The sequence below is a fragment of the Xiphophorus maculatus genome, chromosome 12 (genome assembly GCF_002775205.1).
Source record: "Xiphophorus maculatus strain JP 163 A chromosome 12, X_maculatus-5.0-male, whole genome shotgun sequence".
Classification (NCBI taxonomy): Eukaryota; Metazoa; Chordata; class Actinopteri; order Cyprinodontiformes; family Poeciliidae; genus Xiphophorus; species Xiphophorus maculatus.
In genome coordinates this window covers 22,411,675-22,435,699 of record NC_036454.1, presented here as the reverse complement: position 1 = coordinate 22,435,699, position 24,025 = coordinate 22,411,675, and the positions used below count along the sequence as shown (strand labels likewise).

The window sequence follows — 24,025 nt, the reverse complement described above, 5'->3', positions numbered from 1 at the left end:
TGACTATATTTCTCTTTGTTGAGCAGGAAAACAAGGAGCAACGGCACAAATCTTCTCAACCTATTCTCATTAGTTATGATGTGGTCTATATCATCTGATCATGTCAATATAAGTATGTTGTGATAAGTACTTGATGAGTCTGTAAGCATATGAGGAATCTCATGTTCTGCAGCTTTTTCAATGCTTTCCATACATCCTAATGCATCTGAAAGTTGTACAGAATGAGGTGAGCAGCTGTTGCATAATACCATTGTGAAGCTGCAACTGAATATAACTTTACCTCCACATTTCTATTTGCAAAAATTGAGAAGATGATGCTGAGAAACCAGCGTGGTGTAACAAGAACTCACACTGCGCCACTTTAGGGTCTGGTGATGGGCCTTGCCTGTTAAAGATTTGCTTTTCATGCAAATATTGATTTGACCGTTTATTAAACTAGTAATAAACATTAATTTGATCCAGCTAATCTGCCCTCAGTATAACTCACATTGCAACCACCACTGCCAAAGATCGTTTAACTCTGTTGCTTCTTTGATCGCACATGTGGTTAGCCGCTGCTAAAACAGGAAGGTTTAACTTTCTCTGTGCTAAATCAAGAGTGCCCTACATAGCTCATGACTAAATTATTCAAAACACCTTTAAAAAAAAAAAGAACCGTATTAGCGTCAATATTGGCAACAGCAATGTAATAACATCAAGTTTATTTACTCAAACAATTATTATCAGATGAAGCTGAGATGCCACTTCAATATGATGCAGCCTCGCTGCATCATTGTCGGGGGACGCTGGGGAATCCAGTTAGATTTATCGTAAATTGCTGTGTCTCAGGAGTATATTCTCTTTGTCCCCCAGAGCCTATGCAGATTAGACGATTGCTGTGAGTGAACACAGATGGGAGAGATGCTCAGCAGTGGAAAACAGGGAGTGAACCAATTTAATGAAAGCATCATGGCACAGTGAAAAGCCAGTCTAAACTATTGCAGTATTTCCTGGGGGTAGGAAGATGGGATGGTATGCATGCTGAGAGCTGGAGGCCTGCCTAGTTTCAGGAGTTCTGTCGGCCCCCTGTGGGCTTGCGGTGGCCCACTCCCTCATCATATAGGCCCTCCAGGGAACAGCCAGAACATTTTTACTGGTTCCATCTCTGAATAGCACAGTGGATACATTGGGTTGAAAGTGACGCTTCTTTTTTTTTCTAAACTCATTATATATTACTGTCATCCATCCCTCCATGCATTCATTCATCAAATCATACATTCAACCAACTCAATCCTTGAAGGGTCTTTGGGGTTGTATGCATATTTTTGGACAAAATATATAGCAGCACATATACAATCATCAGCCAATCATCTCCTGGACCCATTTTTGTCTTTTTAACTATGTTAATTCCTTGCATGACTTCAACAAGGAAACATTCCTCCACATCACATGAATTTATTAACAACGCAATGCACCAAAGACTACAGAAAAAAAAACATTTCTTATCAATAACATCTGTATCCAAGGCAGCTTTATTGACTTTTGAGGTTTGTGTTGATCTTTCTACCTTTAGCCTTTTAAGGTCGACGCCCGCCCTGTGGCGGGCATGACGTCATGTTTCTGTGTGTGTTTTTTGCTCCAATGTGATAATAAATTTTGTCAAAATGAAACAAACACTGTAAAATCACAAAGTTTAGGATGTTCTGAAAATAATGATACCAAACAAGGTAAGGTAAATAGTTTTTATGGTGAAAATATAAGGGTAAATTCAAAATTAGACCAAAACGGCCATTTAGACCCAAGACTCCAAAGGGTTAAACTTCATTTCAACTGTTAGGTAAACCTCAAACTCATAAATGAGCAGTACTTCATAACCAGTCACTTAGTGAAATTATTTTGTTTTTCTTTTTATAAAATGTTGAGCTAAAAGACTGCAAGTCTGTAAAGTTGGTAGTATTTGGAAAACTTTAGGTTTAAGAACACACCATTGTCTAAGATGAAAAGCTCAATCATACATAGGTCTTCTAAAGTCAGTAGTTTTTCTGACAGACTACTTTCCCAAGAGACTTTTGTGGTAACCCTAGAAGTCACTTTCTGATTGAGGGCAGAGAAATTGAATCTTCAGATCCAGGATTAGATATGGCTTTTAGTCAAGAGACAAATTTGGAGGGTAAAAAGGTGAAATTTCACTGTCACACCCACTGACATGTAAACAATCAGCGCTGGGTTGACCTCAACTTTTACTATGTTTGACCCCTTTTATTTGGATGTATGGTTAGGGTAACACTAAGTGATAAATGTTTGTTACCTTCATGCAAATGATCCCAAACTGTTTAATAGATTACACTGAACTTCATAAGGAAATTCAGCAATGATTCTGTATTATACTCTTCATGTACACATACACACAAACAGCACAATGGAAATCTGTTTATTAACCATCGACTGACAAACTGCAGCTGAGAGAAGTATTAGTGTTGGAGTATAAAAACATGTCTCAATACACAGGTTGTATAGAAGAGCTCTGACACTAAAATCCTGAAATATTTTGACTAAACTATGCTGCTGACATTTTATTTAGAACCTCAGGAAATGTTCCAACTTTCCAACCAAACAGAATGTTATACAGCAAGATAAGAAAAAAAAAGAAGCAGTCAGTTGCACATTATTGGAGGCATATTTCATTCGGTGACACAATGCACACGATGCATATAATTACACAACATATCCCAATGTGTTTGACCATAAAGATGTGTTGGGCACGGAAAAATGTGGCAGCTGTGGAAGACAGTGATTGTGTACTCATCTCCCCTCAAAGCAATAGTGTCATAAACATTGTGGCATCTTGCTGATGTTCCCAACATGAGCTATCGTCATATTCAATTACCAAGTCAACATTCTCATAGCTGTGTTGAGGAGCTCTTGATGGAGTGCTATATAACCCTGATTAGGAATTATGCATGGTTGTAATGAATACGGGCTGCACAGTGGTGCAGTTGGTGGCACTGTCGCCATGCAGCAAGAAGGTCCTGGGTTCGATTCCCAGCCAGGGGCCTTTCTGCATGGAGTTTGCATGTTCTCCCTGTGCATGCGTGGGTTCTCTCCAGGTACTCTGGCTTCTTCCCACAGTCCAAAAACATGACTGTTGGGTTAATTGGTCTAGTACTCTGATGTTGTTTTGTTACTCATTCTGCTGCAAGTTGGCTCAATTTTGACGCGCAAGACGTAACCGGTTTAGGATTTTCAAAATAAAAGATCCGGAAGTAGTTCATTATTTCTTGCGCGGCCCGGTGGTTGGGGACCACTGCTCTAAGGGACAAGGGTGTACAGAAAATGGATAGATGGATGTAATGAATACCGCAAGACGCTGGGGAAATACTCAGCATCATTAATCAAACCCATAACCACCCTCCAAATTGAAAGCCTTGTGCTGCTGTCTAAAATGCGTTCAGTAACATGGTGAAAATCAGGAATATTTATGTGTATTTTAGCATTTTAAGGATTTTTATTTGATATAAGACCTTATATGTATGAAAGAAACACCCCAGAAACACAAGATGACAAGAGGAGCTCCACAAAGTCTTTATGACTTTAAAAGTTATGCTTTGACTTTGAATTTCTTGTGTGCTACAAAATTTTTTATATAACAATAAGTTCTCAGTGTAACTAGGGGAGACATAAATCAGTTAAATTTTAAGACACAATTTCTAATAAGTACCTTGTCTTGTATTCACTCACATAACAACCAGAACTTGAAATTGAACTGAATGTAAAAGATTTTTAGTTGATGCAGAAATAAATTTCTGGCCAATATCCGAGTCTAAATTTTATACTTTTTAAAGTGTGAGTATGCTCGGCTGGTTGGGCCTGCAGATGGCAGTGACAGATATAGAAACCCCCTGATGATAAATGCAGTTTAGTTTCTGTTAGAGTATAATTGAAAGTTAAAGATTTTTATTCATGAGGGAAAATGTTTTATTATTCAGTCAGGCTTAATTTAGCTACATTTGTTCAAATCAGAAAAATTGCTATGACTAATACACTTACTGTAACTATTTGAATTAAATGTAGACTTTAACTTTTGTTTGTTCTTTTTCTTTCACTCGATTTCAGTATGTTTTCCTTGCCTTAGTTGAATACGTTTTTTTCTGCACTTTTTTCCATATGTATCTTTATTTTTGCCTTTTAGTTCTTTCTCTTTTGTGTTTTCTTGCTTCATTGCTTTATCCGAAGTAAAGCACTGTGTGTTCCCCTGCTGTATACAAAAAGTGATTTTGTAAGCAAACTGATATGTACAAACGATAAATAATTTGGAGTTTCTCAAACAATGAAAATCTAAAACGTGACTCAGTACTTTATAGACCCAGCTGTGGTTTTCTGATGGAAGGAGAACCTCCATCCCACTCTCAAATCTTTAGCAGCCTCTAACAGGCATGTTTTTTCATTAGGCTCCATCTCTTAACTCTGACCAGAGTCTGCTGATGAAAATCATCCACCAGCATGATGCTGCCACCACCACTAAGCTGAGGATGAATCGATCTTTTTCTTCATATAAAGCATTTTGCTTGTCCACTAAAAAGTTTAATTTTGGCGTCACCGACCATGTGAACAGACATCATCACTTTTGTTCCACTTCACAATTATGTACTTATTATTTAGACCTACTAAGTAAAATCCAAAGAAAATCTATTGAAGTCTTTTGGTCATGTTATATGACAAAATGTGCAAACATTCGAGAAGTATTAATACTCATAAACATCGTGGCATGTTTAAGAATGCTGTATATGGATTATATATATTTGTATTCCACTCCAGCATGTTTCACATTCAAATGAGAAAGGGGCTGTGGAGATATTAATGCATCAAACACCATAAGGATAAAAATGCAGCGTTGACATGGCGCAGTAAAGCCTGGAGGCAGACAGCCGTTTGTACATATTGAACAATATGGGAGCTGACTGCACAAACATCCTTCCTGACAGGAACTAGTTTGTGTGGCCTCTTCCTGCCCCAAGATGGGAACATAGAGCAATCGGACCACATCAAAGGTCACCATGCTCAAGTATTGAAAACTCCTTATTCTTATTAATTAAACAACAAATAAAAAACAAGAATTTACTAGTATACATGTTTAAAATATTTTTGTTCTAAATTTGTAAAACACTTTTGCATAAATGTGAGTGAAGCGACCTGCCTGACAGGGACCTTAAAGAGTATGCATGGTAACCCGGGGTTACCATGCAAACAAAACATGGTCTAGTATTTTGTGTGGACTCACTGCCACCGCTTAATTGGACAGCATATATTCCATATTTTGGAATACATTACAGCTTACAATAAAGATATTTAAAATACTGTAGCTATACAAGCCCTGGAGTACCTAAAGTAAGGTAACATAAATGATTTTTATTTTACTAGTGATTATGAATGCAGCTGCTCACACCACAGAGGCAAATCTCTTTAAATGTTGATTTTGTTTCTTGGTTTTTCAGCAAGTTGAAGAGAAGAATCATTATTTTGCTTCTATTGAGCAATTATGCAGAAAAAAGACGAGTAAAATTGCTGCGTCACTTGTTAGAGAAATTAAAAAGTTATTCTTTGGCAATAACGAGAGGCATTAAATCAAGAAGGCCAAATACCACCAATTCCAAACTTTAAAATGTTCTCCTAAAAGTTTGAAGCAGTTTGCAACATATGAAGCTAATTTGTTATTTTGCTTTGGCAGTGTGGGGATTCTTCATGTCGGTTTTAACTTAAAATGATCTCTCCGCTTGGATCTCTGTGCTTCAGCGCGCAGAGCAGAGCCTTGTCAAACTCCAGGACAGGAGTCATCAAGATCCAACTAAAAAAAACCAAACAAACAAACAAACAGAAAAACCTCCTACGTTTATTTATTAAGGCAAGTAACTTTGAATCATCTAATTCCAAATGTGGTGTTTGTCACCATCACTGGCCTAAACTCTGCTCATTTTCTTTGGTTTTAGAGACATTTAAAAATCACTTAATTGAAAACACTTGTCTGTGTGAACGGATGTGGGCACCACTCCAAAATGTATTCTTGAGATGCCTGTGCTGGAGTCAATTCCAGATGGATCTGAACTGAAACCAGATGGCCGGTTGCAGGGAACGTAGTCTAGGTACCACTACATGCTGCATTGAGACATGTCCCTTTTGAGGGACAGGCACTGTGGTTTTGGTCATTAAAGTTAACAATTGAATGTTTGCATGGGCGTCAGTACACATAAAAAGGGATAAATACAAAAATTATTTTCCATCACAAAGGGGCAAGCTGTTATGTGGTTCACAACGGCGTACGTTTTAATCTAAATCTCACAACTGATATATCTATCTATAATGGTGTGAACAAGTATTTATCCCCTCTGTACTGTATGTTTGCCACACTTCAGTATTTCAGAACATCAAGCCAATTGAAACAGTCAAAGATACACAAATAAACACACAATGCAGTTTTGAATTAAGGCGTATATCATTAAGGGGAACATAACCCCGCTACAAAGCCTTATGTAAAAAATTGATTGCCCCTACACCCAGGTTGGGCCACCATTAGCAACAACTGCAATCAAGCTGCTACGATAACTTTTGATTCGAGTCTTTCACAGCACAGTGGAGGAATTTTAGCCCAATCAACTTTTCAAATTTGCTGTAATTCTGTCACATTCAATGGTTTTCAGGCATATTCAGGCTTTTTAAAGTAATGTGCCTCATCTGGATTCAAGTCAGAACTTTGACTAGACCACTCCAAAAGTTTTTAATTTTGTTTTGGTGGTGTGCTTTGGATCATTGTCAGCTTAAGGTCACAAACAGATGATGTTCTCCTTCAGTTTTTGCTGGTAGACAGCAGGATTCATGATTCCATTCAACATAGCAGGTTTTCCAGGTTGGAAGCAGCAAAACAGCCCCAGACTATCACACTACCGCCACCGTATTATTGCTATGATGTTCTTTTTCTGAAATGTGATGTTACTTTTGCCACAGATGGATTGGGACACACGTTTCAAAGAGTTCAACTATGTGTCTCGTCAGTCCAGTGATGTTCTCCTAAAAGTATTGAGAATCATCAAGATTTGTTCTAGAAAAACTGAGACAAACACACAGGCCATTTTTGCTCAGTCTCTTTCTTTTGGTGGCGGCATGAACTCTGACCTCAACTGAGGTAAGTGAAGCTTGCAGTTAATCGGGTGTTGTTTTAGGGATTTCTGTGACCTCTTGAAAGAGTCGTCTCTGTGCTCTTGGGATCATTTTGGCTCTGTTGGCCACTCCTGTTTTCACCATTTGTGAATCATGGCTCCCACTATGATTCGCTGGAGTCCCAATGCTTTAAAAGTGTATTTGTAACCATGTCCAGGTTGACAGATGTCAATAATTTTGTTGTGTTGCTTTTTTAGCCAACTCCATGTTGTCAGACTGGATTTATTTAAGTGAAAACTTGATTTTACTGGGCTGGCAGCAGTTAGGCCTGGTTTTGGCATATGAAATTAAACACAGCTTTCCAAATAACATGGGTAAGCACAGGTAATTCCTGATTTTACAATGGGGAAAATTACTTTTAACACAGAGTTGTTTTGGAGAGCTTTTCCCAATAAGTTATCTTTGTCTTATTTAAAAAGGGGGGCTGCAGAGTGTGTTCCAGCTACATGGGATCACACTCCTAAGCTTCCCTGATTTTGGAGAGGAGGGACTGATGGATAGTTAAACCTCGGATTCAGGATGAGCGGTGTGGTTTTTGTCCTGGCTGTGGAACACAGGACCAGCTCTACATCCTCAGCAGCATCATGTTCGCCCAACCAGTCGACATGTGTTTGTGGATTTGTAGAAGGCATTCGAATGTATTCCTCTGAGAATCCTGTGGGGGGTACTGCAGGAGTATGGGGTGCCAAGCCTTTTGATACAGACTGTTAGGTCCCTTCATGGCTAGTGTCAGAGCTTGGTCTGCAGTAAGTATTGCTCATTTCTGGTAAGAGTTAGACTCTACCCAGGTTGCCCTTTGTCCCCAATTTTGTTTATAACTTTGATGAACAGAATTTTTTTGGCTCAGTCGAGGAGTTGAGGAGATCCAGTTTGGTGGCCTAAGGATTGAGTGTCTGCGTTTTGCAGATGATATGGACATATTGGCTTTATCAGATCATAATCACCAGTTTTCGCTGGAGCAGTTCGCAGCAGTGTGAGAAATGGACGGGTTCAGGATCAGTGCCTCCAAATCCAAGGTCACGGACTTGAGTCGGAAAAGAGTAGAGTGGTTTCTTGATCAGGGTGGAGGTGGACAATTTTAAGTGTCTCAAGGTCTTGTTCACAACTGTGGGGAAAATGGAGTGGGAGATTGATAGGGTGATTGGTACAAAGTCTGGAGTGAAGCAGGTACTGAGAGCTGAGCCAAAAGATGACGCTCTCAATTTAAAGGTTGATCTACGTTCCGACCTTCACCTAATCTCACAAACGTTGGATCAGGACCAAAAGAACAAGATCGCAAAAACAAGTGACTGTTTTTTTTTCTTCTTTTTCACAAGGTGTTCAGGTTCTCTTATAGAGAAAGGGTAAGATGCTTGGTCTTCCAAGAGCATCTACTAGTAGAGCTGCTGCTTCTCTGCTTCAAGAGGAGCTAGTTGTGGTGCCTCCAGGATGCGTCCCTGGTGAGCCGTTCTGGCCACGTGGCTCTAGGAGGAAACCCAGGCTTCAAGGGCCTATGTTTCTCAGCTGGATGGATGGATGGATGGATATTTGTCTTTTGTTGAGATTTATTCTATGACCAAAAAAATGTCATAGTGACAAAATGCAAACAGATGAAATATGGGAGAGGTAAATACTTTCTTAGTACTGTATGTCCTCCTCAGAACAGACACTTGTGCAATATTTAGAATCTAATATTTCATGTTACTCAACAACAGGTTGTGTCTTTATTTAACCAGATGCATTGTTCTAAAACTTGTACCGAATGTACGTTCAGGAATGTAGAACCTCAGTTTTTCCATCAAGTCAAATTTTCATCAGCCTCAGGAAAAACAGACAGCTGTCTGAAAGTAAAAATGAAGATATATCTTTCATAAAACAAGTCAAACGTTCCTTTCTGCTGATACAATAATGAGATATTTTGGATTTAAAAATTTTACGTTTTCTAATTATTTGGCCTCTTGCAATCCCGCCTTAAACTGAGAGATTCGTTTAAAGCAGATGCCTTTTGAGAAGTGAATAATAAAATGAGCTCTGTTTGACAATTGTGTTCCCAGAAATTTTGTTTCAATGTTTTATTTAGACATGTTTGACCAGAAGCACAAAGAGTAAAGGTTGTGATGGAAGCAATATTGGTCAGAATAATTTGACTCACAGAAGCAGTTTACAATTTTTGAAAACATTTTCATAGGCTTGTTCAATAATTTGTATTAGGAAAGCATGACAAAATAGAAAAGTGATTAAATATGATTTATTTCCTGTTTTTTATGGTAGCTAAAGTGATGGGTGCTGTAGCTAGCTGAAAGATTATATGTTCACTCTGCCCAAAGCCCACTTCCTGCTGAAATATTTCCCTCAAAATTAAGTGTTATTCTTATGTGAACACCACAAGCATCTGCAGTTGGAGAGAAAAACACATTATCCCCCTGGCCAAACTTCACACATCAAAACACAGGCAGGGCCAACAAATCAGAGCTGAGTGGGTATACAATGTTTGTATCTGTAATCCTGCAGGTGGCATTTCCTTTCCTTTAATAATCATAAAGTCTACTTTTCAACTCTACCACATACTAGAGCATTTGAATATGTTGCACTGTGGGAGTTGACTTACAGTCAGTAAAACCTGATCACACTCCCTCTAGTGGGCACAAGTTGACAGGGTCCTTGACATTTAAAGTATTTTGCTGAAAAAAATGAAATAATTTGTGTTCTTGATTTAGAAAAAAAAACTATGTAATTGATAGTGATTGATAGAAAAATAAAATGAAATGAATTTGCTACTTCAATGTTAAATCTAAAAATACCTAAAATATGCAGTCTCGTAAAATGGTTCTAAATGAAGCAGCATTTTTAATGCATACAACAATAAGCTTAGGGCAAAATTCAACTAAGACGCAAAGTGGCTTCCAATCAGTGAATCAGTTCATGTACCACAATGGAAATGAATGCAAAACCCTCAGCTGTTTCAGCAGCCTCAATGTTTATCCTCTTTAACAGATTTGTCCTCTCTCTGAACTCTGCCCTCGATCTCCCGTGCCATGCCACCGTTCTCTGTCATATCTCTGAAAACAAAGTATAACACCTTCTCCTACCTGACAAAGGAATTCATTATGCTTTTCCCCAGAGGAAACCACAAAGGGCCGTCTCAAATGTACTTGTGGTATGGCTGAGCTCCAGGAGGTAAGAGAGCACACTGAAGTGCTCACAAGAAGAAGACCAACTTCTGAACCTGTGAATACGGCCAACCAAACCTCTCCTGTAAAAGAAACAAACCAGAAAAATAACACATACGACAACATGATTACAATTGTATAGCACACAAATCTGAGTGCTGTAATAACCAGTGAACTGGAAGGCTGGTCAGAATTTAAAGTCTGGAAAAGTCTAGTTATATCTATAGTGTGAGAAACAGAAAAGTTAGAGAGGAAAGGGTTTTGTTGGGACAAGACGAATGAATTTAATTTTAACAAAGTGTGAAATTGCATACCTGTTAAATTGCAATAACATCAGGGAGTTGCTATCATCAAGAAGGACATCATCAAGGAGTTATTGTTTCAGCATCATCAGGTTGAAAACTTGGAAAAGACACTGCATCATCAAGGAGGAACCCTCCATATGTTACTGGCTAGGTGCCATCGAGGCAAAAGCCTCACTGGGTTCTTGTCTTACTTTCGTAAAAACGAGTTAATTTATTCATCCAATTTGTAAGCTACTACTGTTTCTGTTTCGATTATAGAGAAAGATTTAGTGGGACAGTTGGTAGCAGCTTATTCATTAGACTGGCTAAAGTATCTTATTTTTCCATTAAAGGGCACTGGAGCTGCTGGCAAGGGCCCATTGTTGGCTTTCTTGCCAGGCATCAGGTTCCAACAGTTTGACAAGATGCTAAACTCCTGGTATTCATAAGACAGTACAATTATTTTGAATTACTAACTGTTTCTGACTCAAAGGATAAAACAAATAAATCGAGGTTATTTAGTATTTGGAGTTCATGTATGCTTGACTCAGAGACACTAACTGATCCCCTACATGTGTGATAAGAGAAAGCATAGCTACATGACTTTCAGAGGACCTGTAGCAGTAAATCTCCATCTGAATCTTTCCCTCCTTTGATTATCGGAATATTTCAGCCTCCATCCTGTCTGAAACGGCTGAGCGATGCACGATGTGAGGAGGCGTGAGGCCTCCATGATAAATGATAGCTTACAGTCCCACACATAATCCTCTGTATGTCGGGCACGTGCAGCTGGACTCCAAGCCAGCGTTTTTTCGCAGTTCCAGAGAGGGCGGCGATTATTCGCAGTTTGTGTGAGTAGCTCATTTCCATGTCAAGTTGATTTCCTAAAGCCAAAGAAACAATGGCGTCATCACTGAGCATGGTTCAGGAAAATGTCAGAGCGATAAAGGAAATATGTCATTTGAATGTTTTGGGTTGACATTCAGCCAGGGCTGTTGACATCTGGTGAAGTACCTACTAAATTTGACTAAAACACTTGTTGATTAAAATGTTATTAAAGTGTTAAAGAGCTGGGAGTCTGTGTACTTGGCCAGTTATGCAAAATCTGAGCTGTTCAGAAGAGACATGGATGTTACATAGATGTCTATTGAAAGCAAGCTTAGTGATGATTTTTAGGTTTTGTTATAACATATAAGATATGACAACAGGGTGCCACTGTACTGTAATATTCTTAAACAGCTCTGACAGAAGTCATTTAAAGTTTTCAGCATGTATAATCCATGGATTATACATGCTGCTACACCCACCATAAAGGAAAGTTTTTATTATAGGTCGACCTCAAGTATAAAATGTCATTATATTTTACAAATGAATATATGAAAAACAGATCATATACTCACAAATGTCATTTTTATCCAAAATGAGATTGTGTTTGTGATTTGACAGAATAGTTCAGATGTTTTAAAGTGAGTTTCTGTGAAGTCATTAATGATAACAGTTCCCTAACCATTATAGCAAAAGACTCTTCAATTGAGGCAGCCATTACTGATAATAACTTCACATAATCTCACTTTAAAAACTCTAACCTTTGTTCTTTCTAGTTTTATAGTTTCAAGCTACAGTACCTAAGTCTGCAGTCCACGTTTTCTGGGAAATGTAATGGTCCTGTTTTTGTAACTAGAAATTCAACAAATGGTAAATGGAATGAACTTCTATGGTGCTTTTCTAGTCATGCTGAGCACTCGAACCGCTTCACACTTCAGTCACATTCACCTGCCGCACTCATAAATGCACATATTTATACATCAACAGGCAGATTGGTAGGCAACTTCAGGGGCACGCTGGTATGTGGCAGCATTGGAAGCTGCAGTCAAAGCCATCACTTTTAGATTGCAGGGAACATACTCTTTGATAAAAGATCCAAATGCATATCTGACTCAAGTAAAATGACTATTGTGTAATGAAGAATAATATGGAGAATTTACAGGAGAAAACTGCAGCAAATGCAGGTCCAGAAACATTGTCCAGAAAAATCCAGCAGGAAACAGAAAGGCTTGGATACTGGTTGTGTGAGTGATTGCTAACAAGATACAGGTGGTTAATTACAAAATAGATGCACCTGTGAGTGAAGGCCAACTGGTAGACTGATGGAAATGAAAACTGGAAGAAAAAAGGGACATCATTTTGAATCTACAGCACAGAACACAAAAACGAACTAAGAAAGTAAACAGAAAGAGGCGAACTGATATGACATTAATGAACACAGGGAACTGAAAAGAATATGGCTAAAATTAAACAGATATAAATACTAGGGAAATTATCCAAATAACCCAAGGATCATGGCACTCTTCTCACTCAGCCACAATCAGCTGAGCAAAATTTAGCTAAAAACAAATAGATTTGGGATCAGACTCGTTGATTTTAGAAAAATGTAAAAAGCACATATAGCCCAAACCTGGAAAGAATCCATCATCCTGCAATTACATATATATAATTGCAGGAGATATATATAACTAACGTCATGTTCATGAGAAGAGGTGCAAATGTCTGTTATTAAGGTTAAGTAAAACGTGACTCATGTTGAAAATTCTTATTCTTATTATTTTATGCTGAAACAAGACTTTTCGGGCGCTCCCTCTTCTTTAAAAGTCATTATTAGAATCAGAACAGAAAGGAAAACATGTTGCATTGCACAGTAAATCAGCCGCTAAAGTCCAGATGTCAAACTGTACGACCCGGTAGCGTTGACCGCTGTTAAGATTATTCCATCAATTGACGATAGCAGGGAGAGCAGCGCCACGCTGCTGCTGGATGGTGATTGGTCCGAGCGCTGAACTCGTAACATAAAGCGCTCCCATATAAACCCCGTGCAGACCTGACATCGGTGCAATCTGTCATTCAAGTCAAAAGGATAGAGAGGAGTGCACAGTAGGAGGAAATTACTTGTTCCAGCCTAGATTTGCTCAGCCGAGGCTCCAGGAGCGTTCATTCTTATGAACTGCACACAAAGCAGGAAGCGTCTCTGTGCATTTAGTTGTGCGATCTCTTGCGCTGAGAGGACAATGCCTTTGAGGACCGGACTTTTTCTCCTGATGGTGCTGAATGCATCTGCATATGAACTGGAGCAAAACGAGTCCTATTCACCCAGGAGAGTACGCTTTTCTGTCAACAGCCCTTGTAAGTAGCAAGATGCCTCCATCTGCATGCATTTCAGAGAGCACTGCTTTATCATTATATTTTTTACACATCATTTACACAAATGCACTGGCTTACCTACGAGGAGATTATTATTTTTTGTCTTCTCCTCATTTTTTTCTCTTTCTTTCTTTTTTTTTTTTTTTTTTGGCCTATGCAGGCTTTTTCTGTGCGATCGAGCGAGTAGCTTCACGGGTGCGGGATTAACGCTGTGGTTTTTGCCGGTGTCCTGCCGGCAACAGATGAGCATGGAGCTTGGTGCTGACACCTGAGCGCACAGGCTGTGTCATGCTGTTCGTCTCTGTCTCCGCTGCATATATCAGCATAGTGGAGGACTTTTAATGTAGCGTTTAATGTCAGCTTTGAAGTTAGAGATAGAAGTAGGTTACATTGGTGTACATTTTTTTTTCTTCCAGCTTGCCTCAGAAAAATAAGAAAAGAAAAAAAAAACCCTGCCTGCCACTGGGGGTGGGGAGGTTAGATGCAATCATTTAACCCTATTAGTTGGAATCTCTTATGTTAGTGGTGAATCAAAATCCTGATTCTGCAGGAAAACGCACTGCAAAACGTAAATCTCCTATTGTGTTTTTTTTTTTGTGTGTGTTTTTTTTTTTTAGCTCAGCGATACAAAGCAAATGGGAACAGGGATGCTCATTCACTCCTGCAGAAACTGCTTCATCATCATAAGATTTTGGAATGGCCAGCTGAATTGTCAGAGTAATTTCTGGCCCCTTATGCCAGGCACACTTAATCTGACTCGGGTCAAACACAGATTGTCCCTGATTCAGATGATGGCAAAGAGAGCGCAGGCTCTTTAGTTGTGTAGAATTTGAGTCCCTCTTTCTCCATGGGTTCTTGAATCAAAAATTAAGAAGTCAACATTGTGATTTTCAACAATGTGCTTTATTGCTTTGTTCTGATGTGTAATGTGAAATTTCAGCAGTGGACCAAGGTCAGGTTTTTTTTTTTTTTGTTTTTTTTTTTTTGCACAAATGTCAAATGCGTGAACATTGCTTAGGGACGTGCGATTTCAGAGAATTTGAAGATCGGGGTTATCGTTTGCCTCATCAGCCTAATAACTATTCTAGTCATGCAACATTCCTGCAATGAGTAAAGCAACATTTTTTTCAAATATATTTAATAATTTCTACATGTATAAAATCCATTCTACCTACCAAAGCTGAGTTAATTGTAGATGGTAGGGTCTGAAGGGCTCAATTTAGTTTGACATTTAAAACTAATTTTAAAACATGGAGAATATGTCTTCATTTGCTGTATAAAGATATATCTACAGTCTTGCTATTTCTCGTTCTCATTATTTAAATGCTACTTAAAAGAGCCAAATGGTAGTCCCTGCAAAGAGCCCGAGTCTGAGATTCTTGGAGCTTTAAGGTGTCCAAACTCCAGTCAAGGCACTTTCAGACTTGAGTGACTGTACGTCTTGTGTGAACCACCAAAGTATGAAACATTCCCCTTTGTTGGCTGCATTCTTTTTGCCAAATCCTTGGCAACTCTTGTGTAATGAGCTCAGTGATTCCCAGTGAACCCGCTGTTGGTTCCCATGCTGACAGATCATTCTCTGTGCACACAGCAGATGTGGCACGCTGCCTCAACAGTGCCCTCCAAGTTGGCTGTGGAGCGTTTGCTTGCCTGGAAAACTCAACGTGTGACACAGATGGCTTACATGACATCTGCAAGTCTTTCCTGTACAGTGCTGCTAAATTTGACACTCAGGTACACACTTTAAGTCTCTCTTTCTCTCCCGCTTCCTCTTTCTGATTGCTGCTTGCCGGGTCAGATTACATGGGTGTAACTGTGCAGGACATGAGAATGTGTGAAGCCCTGCTCTTTTCTTTCCAGGGTAAAGCGTTTGTAAAGGAGAGCCTTAAGTGCATCGCCAATGGCATCATCTCCAAGGCATTCCCCACCATCCGTCGCTGCTCCACCTTCCAAAGAATGATAACCGAAGTCCAGGAGGAATGCTACAGCAGGCTGGGCATCTGCAATGTTGCCCAAGCCAATCCAGATGCTATTGGTGAAGTTGCACAGCTGCCAAGTCATTTCCCCAATAGGTGAGCTTTTCACTTCGCCATGACTTACCCTCTCAGTTGGAACAGAATTTAATCTCCAAGAATCGTGTCTCTTGGTCTAACAATCTTAACACTAAATTTATTATTTATTTCTAAAGTTTCCTGTGATTTTTGTTTTCTTTAAGTAATTTTCCATACTGTACAACAGAATCAAACAAGACTATCAAGTTTGGATGTTTTCATTCCTTTTGTTGCTGTAATACATGCTGGATTGCAGTTTAGGAGTGGACACAAAAGAATCGGAGGGTGGAGCATGAGACTCAGTCAGGGCTAGAACTACAGTTTTGTTACTCCCATATGCATGACATCAGATAACACAGCATGAACATAAATGCAAATGAAAGACAAATGAACACTTAATTAATTTACAATGTGTTGCAAATGTTTACTTTATATATATATATATAAAGAAATATATAATATATTTCATTTCAGTTTTATGTGACAGATCAACCGAAAGTTTAACATATTTGGGATGTGTAAGCAACTGATGTTTTTTTTATAATTTAGATACATTTAATTTTCCTGGGTCAAAACTTTGCAGAACCAGCATTTGCTGCATTTACAGAAGAACAATTTGGAATAAGTTTCTATTAGCTTTATACATCTAGGAAGTAGAGATCTTCTTTGCAAAATATCTCAAGATCCATTCTGAAGACTTGTTACATTTTAATTGTCTGATAACAGACAAGCGTTACCACACATTCTTAATTGGACTTCAGAATTTTTGAGGCCATTTGTTGTATCTGAATATACAGTGATCCAGCTGTGTGTTTGAAATTATTGCTTCCATGTCCCTGCTAAAGAAAATATTCCCATCGTATGATGATGCTACCTGCTACCTCACCTTCAGAATGCTGTTCAAGTTTTTGCTTCAAGGATACCAGAAAGTCCAACTTTGGTGAAATCTGGCCAGAACACATTTGTTTGGGTGTTTACTGTCCTCAATATGTTCTTTGGTAAATTGCAAAATATACTTTATGTGGCTTTCTTTCAACAATAACTTTCTTGTTGCCAGATTTTCATGAAGGACAAATTTGTAGAGTCCTCATCTAGTTAAGCCTGTCGCAGTAAGCAATAAATCTATTATTGATAAATTAAAATGACCTCAATAATTTCCAGTTGTCTGATGTATAGTGCTTAAAAATAGTCTCAAAACAACATTATAGTTTATCGCAATAACGTCTGGGACAATTTATCGTCCAGCAAAATTTGTTATCTTGACACGCCTACGAGCAGTGGTGGTCCACCTGCACTGCAGCTCCCCCAGAGGTTAGACCTTATGCTGTTTGAGAGATTTGTCAGTTCAGGGACAGGCATGTCTTGGTCAAGTTGCAACTGTGCTTCACTCTTTCCCCCCTGGCCCCCCCTTTTTTTTTTTTTAGATTGAACAATCCTCGGTCAGATGTTTAACTTCATCTCTGACATTGGTCTTCAGGATTCAGTTTTTTTCCTCTACTATGCTCTAACTTTGTTTGACTTTAAGTGCATTATTTTTCATAGAAACGATAATGAGATTTTGATTTACTATGCAAATGACTTCCGAAGTCAATTGGTTGCACTCAATTGTATTTAGGGGTGTCCAATTAAAGGATCTGATTACAACTGTATGGCAAATGTGTGAATGTCCCTCTTAATTTACCATTATGCACTACTTTGTGCTGGGTTCTAATAAAATCTAATGAAATTCTAATAAAATACATCAATGTTAGATGTATTTTATTGATGTAAATAAAATACATCAATATTGCCAATGCAAAATTGCAATGGGCAATGCAATGACATTTGCATTGCCAAAAAATGCAAATGTTTAATTAGCTGGATTGTGTTAGCGAGGCATAACATGCGTACACACAGGGCTGTATAATCTTTCTCCAATCATGTTGCAATCTCTGAAGAAAAATCCTCCGTTTCTTTGTTGTTCTAGGTTTTATGGTAAGCTTCTACAGAGCCTGATGGACTGTGATGAGGACACAGTTGACCGTATCAGGACCAGCATGGTGCCACGGCTGGGCCCAGAGATGACCATGCTCATTCAGCTGCTGCAGAACAAGCCCTGCCCATCCACTGCCGGGGCAGCGGCTTCAGTCGTCCCAACTGGCGCGGAGACCCGCGCAAGCTGGCGCTGGTCCATGGGTCCCAACATGTACAAGATCCAGCCTAATCTGCGAAACAGAGACTCTGCTAGTCATTTAGGCAAAAAGCGCCCTGGCAGCGACGGGTCCTAACTTCGGCTCAGATTAAGAAATATCCACCCAGTAAGTTCAGTTATTCCCCAGCGGTGATGAAATCTGTGTCTCTGCTAGTTTGGAAGTTATTGAAACATGCACCTCTTAGGAATACCAGACCACCCATACAGTTGATATCAGTTTGATTGTTGTTATATTGTATATCCTACATGTTAGGCTTGAGTGAACCCGTCTTTCATTGACTGATTTCAAATAAGTCTGCTCACAGTCTGTGTTGAACATGTGGCTGACAAAAACAAGGTGTCATTATTCAAAATTTGCTCATGAATATAAGTCAGTGGTTTGACTATCATTGGTTGAAATTTTTGGTAGATGTATGTTATGAGCATGAGATATGAGTGTCATAGCACTTCACATAACACTTAAATGTACTGTATACTAACTTATATGAGACAGCCATAATCTGCCCTCTAAAAGAGTGCTCATGTGGACTAGGTCTGTAGAGGTTTCTGGAGGATACCTTAAAGTGACCAAAAACACATAAAACTGCCCTGAATACTATCCACAAAAATACCAAAATTACGTTTAGCTATAGCACATAGAGTTTAGGATTTATTTTCTGATGGCAGGAAAAAAAAAAGAAGATTGTCCAGGTCGCGGCCAAGTCTATCTAATATCTTATATCCAGACACTTGCAACGCATAAGACTGTTGAGCTACATGCGGGACCAGTTTAGTTCTTAACTGAGCGTGAAACAGCAATGTACGCGCCGTAGCTGAATGACATGTTCACTGTTGAGAGTGAGAACAGCCATCTTTTTGGACTGTGGTGATCGTCGTTCTCGGAAGTGAATCATGTAACACTGACTTCCTGTATCAAGATAGAGACTGACTATTTAAAAAAAAAAAAAAGCCTTGATGATATTTATTTTCCTACTATATTATTTAATGTTTTTATTATGTTATGCATTATTGTAGTTTTACATAGTTTACAGGTTACTAGCAGTTTAGACATGACCCCTGTTTGAACATGAGCTCTATGCCAAAAAAAAAGAAAGGTGAGATGACACTCTGGTGACTGAATGGGACCCGTCATGACTCTGTGCTGGCCATAGGGGAACAAGGTTGGTCATTCAGGTCAGGTGATTTAATTTATGGGTGTTTCAAAAGACTGCTTTGGTTTTAAAACAAAAGCTGCTGTTGTGGTTGCTTGAAGTCCACTTTTAGAGAACATTGTGCACGTTAGTGAAGAATAACCAAGTCAGTAAAACAAACACCAGTGTAAAGTAATCTTTTAATGAAGTGTTCCTTAATATATTTACACTTTATCTATAATCTGGTTTTCATAGAAAGTAATGCGCTGCTATGTCTGGCTACTCTGCACATAGCAACGTAGCAATAGTTTTGAACAAACGTCAGCAGTATCAGAATATTCATATAAATGTCTTTATTATGAATAGCGCAGTTAAACAGCAGAGCATAAAGAGAAATAACACACCTAAAACATATTTTCCACTTTTCCTTGTTTGTGTGTAAGTTAAACTTACCACTGCAGGACAGCTAACTTGTACAGAAAGTTATAAAAGTTGCAGTTTAGCATCCATTGCCTTTAAAGTTGTGGGATTTATATCTGGTGGGCATGTTTATTAGCTTTTAGACACTGCTGCTGTAGCCTTTAGTTAAATGTTTCTGTTTAAAATGCATTAAAAGTTTCTCTGGCAATCAGCCACAGCTGCTAATATTCATCGGATTGCAAGAAAAATCTAAATCTGCAGTGGCCTTCACAATGCCTAGAGAGCATTTGTTTGTGTCTTTTACTTGCTCTACATTTGTTCCCTTTTGAAGCAATTGTTTGCCCATGTACTTTTTTGCAATCGTAAAAGTATTTTTTTTTTAAATGTATGAATTATTTCAGGAATATTCTACACTATTCGTTATTCTGTCACTGATTTGACGAATGGTCCTTGACCTGCAAATACCAAATTTTAGCAGATTCTGGTAGTATCTTTTAAAACTATAAAGTAAGAAGACATCCAAACAAATAAAAAAGTTTCTAACTGTCTTGTTGAGGGCAGACATTTGTTATTTATGTTAAGAAATTGAGCTGCTCTAAGACACATATATTTATATTAGCATACTTGGCTGGCATAGCCAATGCATCGTTTTTGCTGTATTTAATTTAGCAAACTTTACATACTTTATCTTAACTCATTTCAAAGGCAGTTTCTTTTTTAACAATGTCCTTAGCTTCCTCTGATATTATTATGACACCTCTCATTTTCACCACAACATAAATTCTTCTAGTCAATCTTAACAAGTAACTATAATTTAAACTCAGCTCATTTACAGCAACACAATAATTCAGATTGAACAGTTTAGCCCTGAGACATAGGCATTCAGAAGGGACCTCATGCTGGTGTTTGTTTTAATTTGAACCCTGTTGATGGATTATGGTTTGGCACTGTGGACTTCTAGTAGATGGCTTCTGTTGGCTTAGAGTGAAGTTTAGCTCAATTAGACCGACTTATTAAAAAATGTGCACCTCAAAGGCAGTAGAGAAGCAAACTTCTACCTAAGGTTAAGTTTGATTTAGAATATCAATTATTTCAAATATTAAACAACACAAATTGTTTTGATTACTATAGTTTTATTTTTAATAGTGATTCTTTTTTTTGTTATTATTTTGGCTTCATTAAAGGAACTGATGGCTGTCTCTTTTCAATGAGAACAATTTTGTCTTGGATTGTTTAGAGTGAAGCACAGATCTTGGAAAGAAAAAGTTTTATTTTTCAGTCTCACTTTATGAGCTACGCTAAGAATTCCAAACTATGCAATAATCACTCACAAAGGATTCACTGCAACACGGAAATTGATCTTTATCTCATGCATCGCCAGCTGATGCTGTGTGAGTAAAGTAGGACCATGTGTGCTCTCGTGCTGCACTCACGGTGTGAAGGCATCGCACCTCTATGATGCTTTCTTTTTCCGTGCTTTGTCTACACCAGTTCTTCTTTTGTTCTGTGAACAGGAACGCTTCTTTCATGTCATGCTGTGCAAACGGGCGGGGGAGGGGGAAGATGTTCCGAAAGAAATACCGGGTAGTTAAGAACTATAGTGACACTGTAGTATATACTAGCTTGTATTTTATTTTGAATTTGCACTTTGCATCTTAACCACTATAAAGGGCATTGAAAACATTCAGCATGTGTGCAACTGAGGCATATTTTACTTACCCAGTGAATGGAGATGAGTTTGAATACCGCGTATCCTGAGGGGGTCAGGGCTTCTTCATGTTCTCTTGATCCATTTGTATGTATCTTTGTTGACCATGGGTAAATCCAAGACCCAACAGCTGCTGCTAAAACTACCCTGTATGATGCTGGAACCTGTCAGCACACAATGAGCTCAGCATCAGTCATTTAGACGTCTTACTGTTGATCCATGTCTTCATATTTATTTTTCTGTCACGTCTGATTCATTTGGCAAGGGCAAATCGACTGTTTTATCACCAAGTAAAAATGTAACAGTAATTTTAGAGAATGTACCTGTATACTGAATGTCTCCAGACAAGGACAGGCTTAAGTTGGCCGATGAAAGCTTTCGAGAAAGCTCAAAGTCATAGAAGTTTTGTCTTGTTTTTATGTAAATTCCTTCTTTTCTCCATTTTAATCCAGGTATTGGGAGTTTAAGATGAAACTGGAGCATTGTTAAATTGGCCTGTGGTGAGCTTTGTCAGACTGTTCCTGTTACTACTCCAAACTAAAATCCTCTCTCACTTCTGGAGCTTCATGGTACTCGTTCCCCTCAAAACTTGAAATAGATTGTTGTGCTTTCATTTGAAAAGCTTCAGTGATTAGTAAAAGTCTGTTTTCGTTTCCATCCAACAGTGAGGCTTATTTTACAGATTCAAATATATCAGATTCAAAGGTGTGTCTCTATTATAGATCACTGAAGTTCCTCAAAACAGATTCTATGTAACGCATGATAAACCCTTGTGAATCACTTGCACTTTAAAATATACCCATACACATATATACCCACACTGTGTATATGTTTGGGTTTTTCCTCTGTACTGAAAAGTCATAAAAGATACAAATGCATCAACTGTGTGTCTTTTGCTGATAAGAAATAAAATATTTCTCAAATCTAGCTTGTGTGTGGAATATGTGGTTGTGTTCGTGTTTAACTCATATGAACCCATCTTAAGGCACCTTTTGCACACAACATCTACAATTTCAAAGTCCTTCAGGCCTTAATTCTTCTCTTTGAGCTGCTCTCACGCTCTCTCAAACGTCTATAATTTGACTTTTGTATATCTATCAAACTGTGCTGGTTAGGAAAGGGTATATTTTCCCATCTCTCATTGGAAAACCACAAACAATCCTGAAGAAGCAAAGTGATTTAACCATCAGTGTTTCATTGACTTACTGGGTGGGATCTTTGTATACAGCTCATTTCAGAGGTATTTATTTATCCTGACCTTTTCAGATTTGTTTTTATGTGACATCTGCAAACTTCATTGCATTTTATAATACACTACCGTGTTCCAAATTATTAAGGAAGTGATATTTTCTCAGATTTTCTTAAATGGTCAATGCAAATGATGGTCAGTATAATTTTCAATAATTAATTGCACAAATGGTCAATACATTCAAAGTTTACAGACAACATGCTTATGAAAATTAGCACAATAAAACAATGGGTACACTTTAGAGGAAATGTGAAAAATGTTTCACCAAGGACAGAGTATTGTTTTAATACAATGTCATAGTACTCCAGTATTACTGCAGACAAACTGACATTTCTCCTTCCTAAGAACAGTGAGGATCAATGACAGAACATTCCCATTCACTACATTTTTCAGAAACCTACAAAAAATAACAATAGAGCAATTAAACAGAGAAAGCACTTGTATTTTAAAGAGTACAGAAAAATGGCAAAGAAAAAAATAAAACTTGCAATTTTAAGATGTTGTGGACTCGCTATGTATGTGGGACCGGATGCCTGGGGTGGAAAAACATTTCTGGGTGACTTCTTTGCCTGTTTATGTTAGAAATAGAAAAAAAATTGTCCGCAATATCATAAAATCAGTTGATGTTGGCATCAACTATGAACCTGTTTTAAGTGTGGACTTAAGGGAGACAAACTACCTTAAAAACTTTCCATCCATGATCTGAACACCCTGATCCTTGCAGGGTGGTGAGGGGGGCTGGTGGTGCCTATCTCCAGCTACGTTCCGGGCGAGAGGCGGGGTTCACCCTGGACAGGTCACCAGTCCATCACAGGGCCCTGAAAGCCAACAACAAATAAAATGTATGAAAGAGAAATAGTAGATTAACAAATTAACAAGGGGGATAAATTCTGTCCAGTTATTTTTAAATCAAATCATGTTTATTAAGCACTTAGTGTTGGTTACCCACCAGTTTTTGCTGTTGAAAATGTAGCCAGCTGCTCAGTAAAAAAAGACTTACACCATGAAGACGATGTGGAGGTTCATCCTCAGAACTGGTTGGTGATCTGGTGGAGCCAGAGCCTCTTCTGAGACAGGAAAGTCTTTAGGGTTTTATAATACCTGATCTCTGGCTTCCTCTTCCATCTTCATTTGCTTAGACTGCAAAAATATGTTGAAGATACAAAATGATGAACGAGTTATAACAACAGCCTCACATATCAAAGTCTCTTTGTCATACGGAGCTTAATTAAAACCAGGTTAGGTTCATGAAGAAAACTATATTAAGTCGCAACAAATAGAGCCTCCGTGCAGTTATAACATGAAGCTGAATGGTTGTTAAAGCAATAATCATAAAGGTCACAATAAAATTGATAAAATAATTATTTCTGAAACCAACGTAAGTTTGTTTATATCTTTACTGCACTGTTTATAATTAAACGAAGACAATTAATAAGCAAACTTACCACCAGTTAGCAACA

The 24,025-nt window shown here is 38.3% G+C and overlaps 1 protein-coding gene across 2 annotated transcripts; it reads left to right on the top strand.

Moving 5' to 3' along the window:
- Nucleotides 1–13,513: 13,513 nt before the first annotated feature.
- LOC102218632 (stanniocalcin-like) lies at nt 13,514–22,207 on the top strand. Of its 2 annotated transcripts, none has more exons than XM_023343111.1 (4): nt 13,514–13,798; nt 15,411–15,550; nt 15,677–15,888; nt 17,834–22,207. In XM_023343111.1, exons 1-4 carry the CDS (start codon nt 13,615–13,617, stop codon nt 18,132–18,134), a joined length of 837 nt encoding a protein of 278 aa, XP_023198879.1. In that variant the 5' UTR covers nt 13,514–13,614; the 3' UTR covers nt 18,135–22,207. The 2 variants fall into 2 exon arrangements, with proteins under 2 accessions (XP_023198879.1, XP_005808570.2); XM_005808513.3 differs by having other exon boundaries at nt 15,408–15,550.
- Nucleotides 22,208–24,025: the final 1,818 nt, after the last annotated feature.